Source organism: Dicentrarchus labrax, unplaced genomic scaffold (assembly GCF_905237075.1).
Source record: "Dicentrarchus labrax unplaced genomic scaffold, dlabrax2021, whole genome shotgun sequence".
Lineage (NCBI taxonomy): Eukaryota > Metazoa > Chordata > Actinopteri > Moronidae > Dicentrarchus > Dicentrarchus labrax.
Window position 1 is genome coordinate 8668221 of NW_026136712.1, and position 16092 is coordinate 8684312.

A 16092-nucleotide genomic window follows, 5' to 3' on the forward strand; every position below is an offset into this window, starting at 1 on the left:
AAGATCTAATCAGATGTCTTGAGGCTAAAGCAGAGATCATCGCACTCCTTTCCCTGACTCCCTCAAAGGGACAACACGGTCACCAGCCAAATCCTGATTCCGCCACCCTATCCCCACAGGGAGAGAGGCCAGAGAGCAAAGTCCCCACCCCACCTCTCACATCCCATTTCCACCTGCTAACGACACACCTTTGAAGTTTTCATAGACGGGCAGCTCACTGATGAAGTGACACAGCAGGACTTCACAGCCGCTTCCGAATGCTGGGCGCCCTTCAACAGACCACAGGGCTCGGTGTTTCTTTGCTATGTTAAGCAGGGTTAAAATCCACGTGATGACAAAAAGATGCAGCACGATAAAAACAGACTGCGGCACTTATCGGCAGAGTGATACCTCGTCTCAATATACAGGTTTGAGGCAGAAAAGTAAAACATCCCCTGGACCAGACAGCATTACTTCAAATTAGGGGCTGTTTAGGGAATCCGGGCTTTATAACAAAGCAAAGTGGCTCAGTGGTGAGTGTACACAATGAAATCAACATCTGTACATGGATTTCAATAACACAGTCCTGAAATATCTAGCTAATTTAGTTGTGACTGCATCAGAGAGGTGTTGTTTCAACTTTATGGTCATTATAGAGGATGTGTATTTGGTGCAATGCAGTCCAACAAAACACCACCGAAAACTACAGTATTTAAATCAACCACAGAGTTAAATCAGCAACTGTTGGACACAGCGTCAGTGTAAATTAAACAAGTTATCTATTAGTTATAGTTTAATTTTTCTTAAAAATCAAAACACTTCTTTTTTTCTTCTAGATGGCGCAGACACACCCCGCCACCTCTTCGTTAGCTTGCTAAATTTAGGCAAATCACTGGCAAATGTATGCTCTTTACGTTTATTTATAAAATTATTAGTTGTACTTTTTGTGGATACTCCTGTACAGTGATAACCTGGGACTACGAAAAAAGAAACAAATACATTTCACTATGATTGTAACAGTATTATTATATGTGACAATTAAACTTGAACTTTTATTTAAACAATTAAAGAATAATAATTGAATAATTTCAATGTATTTGTTTGATTCTTTATAAATTCAGATCCAAACAAAGTCTCAGGATTTCCAACAAATTGATTCAGGTTGTTCAGGTTCAATTGGTCAAATTCAAATTTCCAAAATTCCAGTTGAGAGCCCTGTCGTTCTCCCTGGTAGTCATCTTTGGGTTTCAATTTTCACACCGGTTTCTTGGATCACATGACTAACAGACCATGCTCTGATTAGTAACCTATCCTGTCCTATATAGTCTCAATAAAGTCCAAATGTTGCTGTTTTCAACATACATTTTTGGATCTGAATTTTACTTAATCAATTTGCAAATCAAGAAATTTCTGATTTTAATTTTGAATTCAGAACAGATACATTTTTAAGCTCTATTAAAGAGACTGTACAGGTATTGCTGTAATTGTGTCGTTCCCCCCCCCCATCTGGCCAAAACTCACAGTTTTGAGCTTTGCCACTGCCACTACATGTCCATCAACAACCATGCATCTTCTTTAAGCGCCATTGAACAAGACACTCAACCACAACTTCCCCATTGTGAACCACTCTGGATAAGAACACTGTCTTAAACACCTAAAATGGAAATGTAATGTAAATTACGCTGATGCTGAAGATCCTTGCAGTGTGCAGCAGTAAAAGCAGCCTCTGTGTCTTCCCGAGGGTGTTTAATCTATGACTGATGGAAGTAAGACCAAGACAACGATTGTAATTATCATCATCATCATTGTAAAACATTCATCATTACCATCATCAACATAATAGTTATCTCCCTCTGTCACCAACCAGCCATTATCATAACCATAATTGCTCACGTGCACGTCCGCACACATTCCCATTCCTGTGCATGACAACACGCACACGAGATCATCAGAACGTGCGTGCATTAAAAAACAGAACATCTATCTGTCTTTGAATGCAACACCGGCAAACGCACCCACAGCTACACACACTCAAAGTTCACATTAATACATATGGATGTATTATCTCATCAGTAGGCGGTCTAAGCAGCTAATCAGAGCGACTCAAACTGAGCAGGTCTGGATGTATAGCTTGCCGCCTCAGCAGCCAGGAGTCTCCCAGGCCAACCCAGCTATATCCAGTGGCTAATATAGAAATTAAAGGTGCTAACACATTTCCCACATTGCATTTCTCTAGGGGATGGCGGACCATTGGAGGCAGCGGTGCACACATCTGAAAGAGTGTCAGCGAGGACGTCTCAATTATTCATTGAGTGGCTGATTTATGTGGTTTCATATGGTGCATATTAAAGGCTTTGGGAGGCACAGGGAAGCAAAAGACGGTTTATGCAACTGCTATTAATTGGGACCCTCTATCACTCCCTTTCTCACAGAGTACACATAAACAGCTACAGTTAAAGGTAATGTACTATGCATGAAGACAAGCATATGCAGAAAAAATAATACAAAGGTACTTTTGAAAAATGCAGTGGGCACGTGAGTGAACATATGCTTTACAGTATCTCTCAAACCTAGTGCACTTCGTCTATAGACAGAGAACAAAGGCATGAAGGACAGAGGGAGGAAAAGAATGAGAAAGAGAAAAGTTACAGTAGACATTATCCATCCTCATTAGCATAATTAAAAAACTGAGAAGTTTGTGGTAAGCCCCTGACTTTGTGTGGAAATTATAGCCTCAGCTTTTTGCTGATCAAAGAGAATTTGGAAAATACCGTATGCACATATATATATTTTAAATGTATATGTAAAACAGAAAGTAAGATGTGGATCAGAGGTGCTCACCATCAGCGTATTGTATACACTGTAATGTACATATGCTTCATTCACACTGCATCCTGTTGGTGCTTGGTACTTAGATGGTGTTTATGTTAGTGTATGCATGCATGGACGGATGCACAAGTACATGAGGATTTGAGCAAAATAGGTTTTTGCAGTGAACAGCCCCTCATTTTCTCCTCTGTGGATAAAATACACAGGAGAAAAAGTTTTTGTTTTTGTCTCATTGGGGATAGGGAAGTGGATTGAAGATACATTTGTGATTCATTGTTGTTGTCAAACTGCTGTGGAAGTGGGAGGGTCCCACCCGTTTTTGCCCTGAAACTCATCATCAGGAGCAACACCACCCTCCCGACCTGTCAATGAATAGAAAATGATTGGGAGAAGATTGACAAAAGAGTGGGAGACAGGGCAAAGAAGACAAAGAGGGGTAAAAAAAGAAAGTAAAGACTGATTGATAAAAAAAGACCAAGAGACAGATAATAAAGGAAAGGAAAGTAAAGTAGGAGGGGAAGAGATGGATGATGATGAGGGTCTAAATCCGTGAAAGGGGCAGTAAACACAGTGGGTTAGTGGGGCCTAAATAACATTTAGCTCCATTGCTAGCTGAAACATTAAGAAGAAAAAGATAAAGGTGACTTATCCGTGATTATGTTGTGGTTTTGGCGTTGTATAACTTCATGCTGCCCCAACATCGCCAGCGTGTTAGCAGTGTATATGTGTGTGTGTTTAGAGGGCTTAAGCAGCCACTAACCAGGACAAGCTTTACCCTCCTCTGGTGTAAACTGAGGTGCAAAGACGTTTCTCTGTGGTTAGCGGTAGTGGTTTGCGATTCACGATTATGTGGGAATGATCATTTCTGCATCACAAATTTAATTTTCACATTAAAGGTCTGTAGCAAACAAACACGTTTTTCTTAAATCTGGAGAGCAAGATGCATACACTAGGGCACCTCTGCAGCACTACAGTACTTCATTATAATTCTGTTTTGTCACACATTATACCTTTATCAAAGCATTACATTATACATTATATTTCGATGAATCGTTCAGCCCTATTAGCGCTGCCCCAATTCGGCAGAGAGCGACTGCATTTATCAGGAGTTCACACTACACGCAACTTGTGAAATTATTCAGACGCCTCAATCAGAGTGTACAAGTACAGATAAGTCAACAAGTAATCACAATTATATTTGTCTCTTCTTTGTTAGCAAACAAAACTTTATCATAGCTCGACGGTGTCAGCTGCTGTTCAAAGAGTATATCCCTCCCGCTGCTGCAGCGCCACAGGTATGACACCTAGTAATCAACGACCTGAAAGCTCCCGTCAGACAGCAGCACAGCAGTGAGTTTCTCAGCAGGACTACCCCAGAGAGACGAGACGAGAGTCAAACAGCTTGATTCAGAGTTATAGCTTTTATATTGTGTTGTATATGAACATGAGCTGAAGTTCCACTCTATCCTGAAACAATGGGATATGAAGAAGTAAAAAAAAAAGGGGGGGAATTTAAGTAATCTGGTACAAGACTTAAAGAATGCACCATAAACAGCATATGTCAAGGTATGGTAGTCAGGATGTGCCAGTCTTTGGAGTGAATGTGATAATTGTTTGTTACTGTAGGAGGAGTACATGTCCTGATGTCTCAACTTATGATGATGCCAGTCTCAATACACCCATGTGTAGAACTGCATGCAGCGTGTCAAGGGGCTTGTGTTGCCCTTAATAACTGACCAAAAAGCATGTGTAGAAACCAAGCATGGAAAGTACCACACCCAAAAGATACAACTTAGGTCTACAGCCTCATTAGCCGCTCTGTGAGACTGTACTGTACTGTTCACTGTCTAAGAGTTACATGCAAGGGCCAACTGTGCTATGTTTTGTGCCACTTTATTAAGCAGATGAGATGTTTCACTGGAAAAGTGTGAATGCTGACCTGCTGGTGGTGCAGGTTACCCCCCTAAGGTCAGAGGATCATTAAAGTACTCACCCTGTGAGCACCATGAATGTATGTATGAATGTACTTGTGACAAACTGTCCAACAGTTGCAGAAGTATTTCAGTCTGGACCAAAGTGGAACCCAATATCCAAATTCCTTTAGTTCTTAGTTATGAGTTTTAGCTGACTGCCCTATTATCCAGATCCTGATAACATAAAACTAGCCAGTGCCTCATTTATTTGGAAAAGAAAAGAGTTCCTCGTCGGTTTCAGCTTCTGGCTGACTGACACTCTTTCGGCGGCACAATGCCAGCCTAAAATACACAGGTGATGAAAACACCTGCACACACCAAATGACTTCTCTAGTGATAGCCTCGATTGTTGGTTTTGTGCGGCAGGGAGACACTGATTTGCCGCGGCCAGTATAATTCTCTCATTATGAGTTCAGAAGGGGTCAAGAGGTACAGCAAGGGATGGAGCAATGGAGGGATGAAGACCCAGAGGCACGGCGTGCCACTAAGAGCAAAACCGGACTGATAATGGAACAAATCCATCAGTCTCTCGCTCTCCATCTCTGTCTGTCTCTTGTCATCCATCCACAGGCCTTACTTGAGCTTTAGATGGAAGTCATTTCAGAGAGCTTGGAGAGAAAAGTGCCCCTGACAAAATGCAAAGAGAGAAAATGGAGTACAAGCAGTTTTAGCGCCGCCATAATGCAATGCAATCTGGCAGAGGGAGGGAGTCGGAAAGGGAGGCTGAAAAATAAGGGCAGAGAGAATGGAGGGATGACGCAGGAGGGAAAGAGAAGAAAGCAGGCAGACATTTAGGGACACACGACGCAAGAGGTGGCGCTTAGATCTCCCTCTCTGGGTGAGTATAGCAGCAGAATAGAGCTGTTAGTGTGTTTCAACCACAAGGTTGCTGTGACCTAACTTGGGCTTGGCTTCTAAGATCCCATTCGGCTATGGCTCATTGCTCTCATCATTGGTTCAATTTTGCAAGCATATGCGTCTGTGAGTGTGGAGAATGAGAAAAATACTGAGAAAAAAGTCTATGCACCCGCCTGAGGGTATATTAAAGAGACCCCTGCCTTCTCCTCATGATACTCGCCGGTCTTTAAGACTGTTGGCTTGGCGTTCAATCACTACAACAACCTCACCTTAACAACAATGACTCCAGTAACCTTGGCCATCCATTAGCCTGTCTAAGAACAAAAGCTGTTTCCATAGGGAGCCATTAGACGAATATAGCTCTGGGAGGGGAAGTATCCAATACACCAGATGGGCTGTGCTTTATACCAGCTCCAGGGCTGGACAGCAGTCTCACAGAGACCGTTATTGAGAGGGAGAAATTAGGCTAAATTGGTGCAACACATGGAAAATGCTCAGGTTTGATGTTGGAGTCAATCCATGAATGTGGAACTGCAGGTGGACACTTATTATTGCCTAAAGCATAGTAGATATATGCATACTAAAATGTTTTCACATACTTTTACACAAACTTTTTATCATATTTCATTCATTTGAAAAGTGCGGTGAATTAAGGGTTTATTTCAAATAGTTTGATGACAGGGAATACAGAGGTTCCAAGCAAGACTAAAACTCAAACTAAGATCAGGACAGGGAGAGTCTGGGACAGGAGAGTAGAGGCATGAGTTAGTTCAGTTTAATCTAAGAGAGAAAACTTTAATCTAGAAGGTTTACAGTTGTATTTCTGATTATATATCTATTTAAATATGTTTTTCTTTTCCTTTCCTGACATTGCTTGTTTGTCGTCCATTTACTGTTTCATTAAAGTGTTGTTAAGTGACCAAATATCAGAGGGTATTTAAGGCCTTCCAAGCATATAGGAGAAACTACAGTGGCCTCACAAAAAATGTGAAAGACCCTAAAGCTGGTGTTTGGGCAACTGTAGAAACATGGCGAACTCAGTAGAAGAGATAATAATGGCTCATTCTAAGGTAACCAAAACACAATGATTCTTATTTTCCTGTGATTACACACTTACAAACAAACCTATGAATACGCCATTTCTACCACCAGATCCTCCAAAATGTTACACACTAGACCTTTTGCTGCTTTCTACATGAGTATTTTACCACCGCCAATGCCAGAAAATACTAATTCTAAATCATTTTCCTCATGTGTTGAGAAATCCCAGACATTTCTATCAGAGCGTCTGCTTTTCAGTAAACAATACTGACCCAAAGAATCCATGAAGATGATAGTGACAGGAACGAGAGGAATTAACACAGCGGATCTCATTTGCCATTGTCATTGCTTCTATCCTGTCAGGAGGAGGGAGATAGTTTCGCACAAAAAGGAGATCTCGGCTCGAGCCCGAGTTGTGAATTTACATCTATTATGTATAAGTCAAGTCGGGCTGAGCTCGGTGGCCAGCCAGTCCTGACTATCAGTTAGAGCTGAGGATGTGACACCTGTCTCTTCCCGTCCCATGTGGTTTCCCCTGACTAACGTTACAGCTGTACCTCCTGGCTACAGAGCAGATAACAGCACAGTGTGTGTGTGTGTGTGTGTGTGTGTGTGTGTGTGTGTGTGTGTGTGTTATTCTGTCTGACAAGTGGTTCTAATGTACCTGCTCTTCATTGTTTTTATTGTGTGTGTGTGTGTGTGTGTGTGTGTGTGTGTGTGTGTGTGTGTGTGTGTGTGTGTGTGTGTGTGTGTGTGTTTTCTTGTGTCGGTGTGTATTTATATGTGTGTTTCCCACCCAGGGAACATTATATTTGTGTCCGTACCACTACGGACATGTGTGTCTATTCATGTGTGCAATAGTTTGTGTGTTTGTGTGTGCGCGCATTTGTGTGTGTGTGTGTGTGTGTGTGCGTGACTGTCTGTCTCACAAAGCTGAACCAGGGGACTGAATGTCTGAGTGTGTGAGTTTCTGTCTCACAAGGGGGAACTGGTGGACGGCTGCGGTGAGAGAGAGCTGAGGTATAACACCTTGTTAATGTGACAGACACAGTAAAACAGTCACCGAGGGAATGAGCCACCGTTGTCTACTTTGCTCGATAACTTGACAGATACAATAAGAAGCAGCAGTTCAGTTTGTTAAGCCGCTCTTGAGTTCAGTTCCCAACACACCTTGCTTAGATAAGTGCTCGGCACAGAGCTCAGGAACCACTATTTTGGTTAAGTGCAGTTGTGCTGTTATCATTGGCTTTTACGCCAGAGGCCTGCGAACCAACTTTAAAGTGGTACAGACTCTAGAGGGGAAGTGCAGTCACTATTTCAGGACTGATTGAGGTCTAGAAAAGTTTTGGCGATGGTATTAATCAGTGTTAAAGGGAAACACAACTATGATGGAGGGGGGGACAACACTTCTTCCTCTGTGATGGAAAATATCGCGGGCATTGGCACTTGTGTTCTCAACCCATTTTTTTTAGCCTAAGAGTTTTAGTCTAGCAGCTCTGCAAGGCTATAATGCTTTAAGCTAAACGCTAACATCAGCATGCTAACATGGTCATAGTTAAAATGTGCATACTAACATTTTCTATTTAGCTATAAACATGAAGTACAGCTGAGAATGATGGGAATGTAATTCATTTTGCAGGTATTCAGACAGAAACCAAACATTTTGACCTGATGATGATGCTAGATTTAAGGTCAGAGGATCATTAGAGGTCATTACAAATCATTCTGAGTGGAACATAATGTCAGAATCAAATTTAATGGCAATCCATCAAACAGTTTATGAGACAATTTACTGAAAAAAACATGTTAAACTGATGGTGCTGCTAAAGGGAAAGTCAGGAGATCACCAAAATCATTATGATTTCCCATCCTGGGACCATGGAGATCAGCACCATAATGTAATGGCAATCCATCAAATATCTGTTGAGATACCACTGGACTAAAGTGGTGGAGCGACAAACAGACAAGACCACCACACCAAAATTGCTGGCCACACTGTTAGCATGGCTAAAAATAAATTTGTCCCCGCCTGTTTACTAAAAAGATGGGCCAGCAAAGTGTTCTTTGTGACCACTTGAGTGGAGTTGAGTGGCAAAACAAGCCCAGAGAGCGACAATGATAATGAGGTATTAATGCAAACTTGGTTTAATGTTTAATTATCTCAGAGCTTGCTCATTTGTTCTAGGCTTAATGAACTTGTAACCCCATCCCTCTATTGTTTGGATTAACTCAAACAAATTGATCACAAAAACCGCTCTCTACTATTCTTCGTTTTCACATACACCAGCAGCGAGTATTATGTCTTTATGTGATGACTGTACTTGCTAGTTTTGCTGGTAAACAGAGGACACTGCTCAGACCGGCGGATACGAAAGAGGCTGAATATACCTGATAGACGTGGTAGGCGTTGGCAGCTCTGCCCTGCAGGAACACAGAGGGGATCCACACGTTGATGAGAGCGCGATGAGCCCTAGTTGACACAAACAACAAACCATCCTCACTACCACTGTCATCATCATCATCATCATTATCATTATCACTGGCAGCAGCAACATCAACAGTGTGTCAGCACTATGCTTGGGAGAGCTACAGCAAATTACAGCTCACTCTGGTAAAACACCTCAAAATCTAATTTGGTCATGATCTGAAAGCGGAGAGGATGAATGAATGTATGAAATCAAACAGAGTTCGAGCTGCGTTAACAGGTAAAGATTGAGAAAGAAATAGAATATATGTTACGATATAGCTCTTGCAAGATACGAATCTCGATCTCCAGAGGTAGGAATGAATCAATATAAAAAGAGGGAAGGTTGGAGAAGGAGTGAGGGAAGGACAGAGTGAGGGGAAGAGAGTAATAGACCAAAAGTAAAAGAGAAATATTCTTACGTCTCAAAATCTGACAGGCTAGGGTCATCTGACGTCTGGCTTAAATCACCTGGAACCTGGAGAAAAAGGGAGAGGGATAGATTGATGACGAGTAAGAAAGGAAAAAAAAGAAAGTCTCAGTTACAAATTGGTGTGATGGTGAACTTGAGAAAATTTATTGTCACACTGACAGGTAAGCGACTGCACACCTGCCTCCAACCTGAGCCAGTAACACCTGAACACCATGTGCTGTGACTGAGAATACAGGAAACCAAGTTCAAACAGTTAGCTAAAATAATAGATACATGGTTAACGTTGTAAAACGGTTGTAGTTCAGTCAGGTTTAGGAAAAGATTTGGGTTTGGGAGATGTTTGGGTTAAAATAAGTAGTTATGTCAATTAAGTTACTTAAGTTGTATGCTGGTGATATCAGAGTGTGTATTTTGGAAAACAAGAGGCCGTCAAGCAAAAATAGTTGGCTAAAGGTATACAGTGATATTTAAAGAGTTGAAATTGCTGAAAGTAAAGGGAAAATGGTTAAAATGTCCAGCTTCTGAGTCTTCATGTTGTAGAAGTCGAAATACAAATGTGACTAAACCACCATAAACACTGACAGTTTCTGCATGAAGAAAATATTACAACAATATCCACTTTTTTACAAACACATTTGAACACAACTGGTGCCGTTCGTGAAGTGTGGGGATAGGCCGGACAAAACAGGTTGGAAACAACTGCAATATGCAACACACTGTTTACTCATCTGAAGTAAACATCTGGTATGCGACTTCATGCAGATGTGTGTTGTGTTATTGTTGTCGAGTATCCTTGGTTAACAGTGGTTATCCTAATCTGACACCCTCTATGCAATTGTGTCTGTGTGTATGTGAGTTCATCGAGCCTGTGATTTGTTTCACTCTTTTGCATCCTTCCAGGCCCCCTTGAGGAACCACATGACCAGGGCCCAGATGTTGGCCTTCTGGATGAGAGTGTCTGTGTGTGAAAAAGCGTGTGTATGTATCTTCTCCTTCCTCCATCTCTCTCTGGCCTGTAAGCTTCTCAGCTCTCCCACAGAGAATGGGCCGAAACACTCTCACCACTGCCCCCCTTCAGTGGGGTCTCCAGCCTCCAGGCTTTGATCAAACCCTCCAAAAGAGTCACACACAAACACACAAAACACACACAACATTAAAGACATCGCGGAGTGAGAGGAAGAGAGAGAGAGATGGTGACGTGTAGAGGCGGGGAGAAAGTGACCTGGGATTGGTCAACTGCAGCAGCTCTTGGGAGCTGGAAGCATGCAGCAATCAGAAGCCCCAGATGGACACAGACACACACACACACACACACACACACACACACACACACACACACACACACACACAACCACACACACACACACACACACACACACACACACACACACACACACACACACACACACACACACACACACACACACACAGACAGAGTGAGTGAGTGGTCCAGCAGAGCAGGGCTGAAGCTGGGGGATAAGAGGTCCTATCTTCAGCCTGGGGCTCCCATCACTGCTGCTGTATCAACTCACACTGTGGACCGTGTGTGTGTTTGTGTGTCCACACTGCTTCGAGCTTTCCTGAGCATGACCAGATGTTGGCATCCTGTGTGTGTTTGTTGTGATTGTAGAGGACAACTTTAAAAGTTGTGGGGGAAAGTAGTTTGTTTGAAGAAATGGATAGTTAGCACAAGCAGTGATAGCCGCCATGGTTGAACAGACACCAAAAGAGCACCGCCTACAAAAAAAAATATCAAAAAGTAGAAAGATGTGAGCACACACTGTTTGACTGACAGATTATCTCTGGGAACTGCAGAGCAGGAGCATCAAAGAAAAACAAAAACAGAGGAATCTCACAGATGAACACTAAAAGGAAAATGCAGTTAACCGTTATTGGCAATCACTGACCGCAGAGAAAAATGAGCAGAAGAACCACTGCAAAAACAAACAGAGATCAAAATCAAACAAAATCACTAGGAGAGAGTCAGGGAAATGACAGGGTGACAGAGAGGGGAGGCAGGAGGAAACCTGCAGAGAAATCAGATGAGAGGGGACATCAGTGTGTGTGCCTGTTCAGTCACTCACCGGTCCTCTCAGGTCAATGAGTTCCTGTCTCATCTGGACAATGAGGTGGTCTTTGGCCATGAGGGAGCGGTACAGGCGCTCATTAAACTCTATCAGCTCACCGTGCATCTCGGCTACCTGCAGCACACACGCACACAGACAGAGAAACAAAACACGCACAAAAAAAAGGCTTTTAAATGAATCACGCTGTAGAACATTATTACATAACACACAATTATGTAAAAAAGATGGACAATAGAAAACATGTAAACACATTACGTATAGCATGAGAACATTCAAAAATACAATTCTCAGTCTCCATTTAAGACACAAAAGGCGGAAGCACAGGTGAGACGTAATGTGTGCTGACAGCAGGACAGATTCTGGGAAACACTCAAACCCCTGACAGAGATGGGAGGCATGGAGAGGGGTGAGAGATATAAGAGAGAAACAGACAGAGAGAGAGAGTGAGGGGTTTAAACCAGTTCATATCCTAAACAGTCAGACTCCTGCCAGCCTGCTAATCAATTGTTATCAGCTCTAACTAACCTTGACGTGGTGTTATTCACATCTGTGTGCATGTGTGTGCTCTTGCAAATATGGCCACGCAATTCTGTGTGTGTATGTGTGTTCCCTGGCCTGTCTGCCTAACTAGGCTGGACAGTGTGGACAGGTCTCTGTCAGGAGACTGACAGCTGTGACACACACTGTGCTGTATGGAGGACACCTGCTGTCACAGCCGCATCAGCAGAGCGCCGTCGCCGGCTGACAGGTGAGCCGAGTCACTGCGCCACTGTTGCTTCAACACCGACCTTCATACATTAACTTATTCACATCCCATTTAGGAACCCACACGCTGCCATAAAGGAGGAGGAGAGGCTTCTTATGTAATAACAACAGTGATGATGCTCATAATACTGATAATAACGTGATTTATCACAGTAACACTTCAAACACTGAACGCTTCACTGAATAGTTTTGTGTTGAAGTAGATGTGTAGTTTTAAGTTACCCAAAATTGATAACACAAGTGGCTTTTGATGTTGTTTGGGCATCTATATTTATGATCTTTGTGAGAGGGCTTTGCTTTTTATCATTAACCATTTTACTCCTGGCTACAGTTTACTCACCTGGATGAAGGACAGGTTCACGTTTTTATAAGTCTATCTTAAGAAATATGTCTTGGCCGGGAGCAGTAACTACCTAAAGTCTCCGCTGGTGGCTGGGCAACCTCACATTGATCACAAGACTGCAGGAAGTAACTTCTCCTGGCCGAGAAATAGTCCCGCACATGAACCCCCTGGTAGTTGGGTTTTGTTACCTTTGGACAGAGCCAGACTTGCCATTTCCCGTCTTTATGCTAAGCAAAGTTACTCGTTTTACACACCTTCATCCCATTTAAAAATAGTTTTTATTTACTTATTTACCAAAGTTAGTTCCATAGTAACCAATATTATATCTATTCTTTTTTACTATTCTTTTTGACTATACTATACTATTGTAAGAGCTTACGGAAATACATTTCACAATGATTGTACGTGTATGATTATATATGACACTACTTATAACCCATCCTAACACTGACGCCCTCTAGAGGCGATGCTACTGTCGAATGTCAGGAGAACACACAGTATGAATGTTTTCCAAAATTAAATACAAGCCTTCAGTTGCCATGGCAACCCCATAACAAAATACAGAAAGCAGGGGTTACAGTTACATGTGTTGTCCCCACCTCTGGAGCAGACTGCCTCTGGGCCAAATAATAAAAAACACTCCTCCTGCGACCTCAAATATGAATTCTCTCCATTGGGCCTTTTTTTTTTTTTTCTTTAAATATGTGTGATTGATAGATACTGAAACATAATACTGACACACAAATAAGAAAATGACTTAAAAAAGATGGGCAAAATAAAATGTGCCACATAAAAGATAAAAGTTAGTCTACGCATGAGTGTTGATGTGAAAAATCATACTGAATTAACTTCTTAAGCCTCCTGAGGCAAAGTACTCAGTGTAACAGGGGCCCTGACGGCAAAACTGTAATCAGATTTCATCTTCTTTCTCAAATGCAATATTCAACACCCCAGGAGCACAGATCACACTCTGAATCAGGAGGTTGGCTGTTTGTCAATGCTAACTTTGGTGGAGATGCTAAAATGATCTTTGTGTGGTCTCTTAACATAACACTTACTTCTCGCTAAATTGTTAATGTCTATATTTAATTGAATGTAAAAAGGTGCAATGCAACAGAGAAAGGCATTCAGGCATAAATGAATCTGTTAGATTTGTATTAACAGAAACCAAAAAGCCTGACAGGACTGAGAGAGAATGTTAAATACACTGGACAAAACACATAATTAGCATTAATTGTGTATTTAACAGGCAGAATCAAAGTAAGATCATGACTTCACTCAATGTGACGCATCAAACGACTGTAGTACACAACTGCTCTCGCTAAACAATACTTATCATACCACAAATAATAACAACCCCCATTGTCTGTATAGTGACACTAGTAAATGGAGTCTCCTGTAATCAATCAGCTACTTTCATCAACACAACAGCTGCTATAAAGACAGACCGTTTTATCAAACAGACCCCGCTTTGATTTGTGTGTCTGTCTGTCTTTGTTTCTCGATATTACTGCTATTACTGCAGCTCAGACGTTATGAAGTGAATAACAATGTGTGTATCCTCAGGCAGGCTGTGAAATCTCTCCACTGTCAAATACAACCTGAGCTCCATAAGCGGCAATCCATCCAAAGCGTAAAGTCAAGAGGCTGCAACAACTCTGGGAGTTTTGGAAAGCATTCAGCCGCTTGTGGTAGATTTCAGTGATAATCATTTTAACAATTTTTATATGTTTTTGTGAGAAAAAGTGGAAAATAAACAGAGGTATTTCACTACAGGTGCTACACAAGGTGTTAAACTGAGACCATGGGAATCAAATTCAAAACATTTGGGCTGTTGATCCCCTGCCTGGCCATATTTTATTGTAACTGAATAAAACAGATATATCAATGCGCTCAGTCGATATCTACATGACTCTAACAACTGAGACTTTAGAAATCTCAGGATCAGACAGGGCCGCTAAGCAATAAAACACAGCTGATGGTAATCTCAGAACATAAAACATAACCGACTCCAGCTCAAAAATGAATCCCCAAAACTGACATCTTAATGTGTCTGTTTGTATCCCGAAAGACAAAAGGAAACACACTGTTAAGTTTACGCCCAGGTCCAACATGACACCTCCTGCCATTTTGAAGCCAGTGAACAGGAAGTGCACATCCATGGTTACACTCTTATACACCCTGACTGTCCTCAGCATGCCAGCCATTCATCACCTCTATTTATTTAACCGCCACAACTCTTAAATAGGACATTATAAAAAGAGGGAATTAATTTTAAGCGTGAAGAAACCCAATTAATTCTCAGTGAGAGGGAGCTAATCAGTTTGTCATTCTCCAGCCGTGCATGTGTGTATGTGTGTGTGTGTGTGTCTGCATTTACAGTATAGGATGTGTGTGTGCATGCCCACGTGTGTTGGCTTTTATGAATGCGTTTTTGAGGGAGTGTGTGCTAATTTTACAGAAAACTGTGGTTTATATTAAGCTGGGATGCTACGTGCTAGCGTTGCCAATTCATTTAAATGGGCTAATTCATCTCCTTTACTGCTGTTAATGCAGGGTCATTAAGATGCACAACCAGGTATCAGCGTTCATAAACTCAGGCCTGGACCTTACATGCAATGGGCTTTACTCAGTTGGATTATCCTACGCTCTAGCTGGCCTTCTCACTAGTCAAGGCCACTGAGGCCACTGAAAGGCTTGCTTCAGGTTTGCTTCAGCCAATAAATATATGCAGGACAAGGGACAATTATAGCGGCTGCAGAAATCTCCTTCACATGACAAAATAAAAGAGGAAAAAAAGAGAGCACAAGGTGGTTATGGAGACTTCAAAAGCAACCATGACAACATCACAATAAACCTGACAGCTCAACAAGTCAGCAAAGTAGAAGCCTGACAGTCTTGTCTTCTTTAGGCTATGAGGCCTATCTGGAGCCTTGAAGCCTTGAATGAGTGGCTCAGGCAAGAAGCACCCAAGGCCATCCTGCAATCAAACAGCAGGACCAAAAATGACCAGAATGTGTTGAAATGCTCTGCCTGAGGAGGAATGACAAGCAAACTACAGTACATGCTTACAGATTTCTGTTGCTGTTCTTTTTGCAGTTTCATGAGAAGAAGTCAAGTGTACTTCCCAGTGTAGTACCTGGAAATAGCAGTAAATTACTAGTTTAAAATCCTCAAGTTAGAGTGCATAACTGTAACCCATTAATGTAAAGAACTTATATGTATGAAAGGTTTAAAAATACCCTGTAAAATGGTTGATTAAGTAATTCTGTGGAGGACTTTAATGAGTGGCCCCCCATTTTGTCTGTATCTTTGTATTT

The 16092-nt window shown here is 41.9% G+C and overlaps 1 protein-coding gene across 1 annotated transcript in view; it reads right to left on the bottom strand.

The window, feature by feature from the left end:
- The window catches only part of snx29 (sorting nexin 29), a 128772-nt gene that overhangs the window by 37114 nt on the left and 75566 nt on the right, over positions 1-16092 (bottom strand). Inside the window, exons 16-18 of the mRNA XM_051418222.1 lie at positions 11662-11778; positions 9567-9622; positions 9069-9150 (exon numbers count right to left, since the gene is read on the bottom strand). Of these exons, the coding sequence (XP_051274182.1) occupies positions 9069-9150; positions 9567-9622; positions 11662-11778 (255 nt within the window). The remainder of the gene's footprint in view (positions 1-9068; positions 9151-9566; positions 9623-11661; positions 11779-16092) is intronic.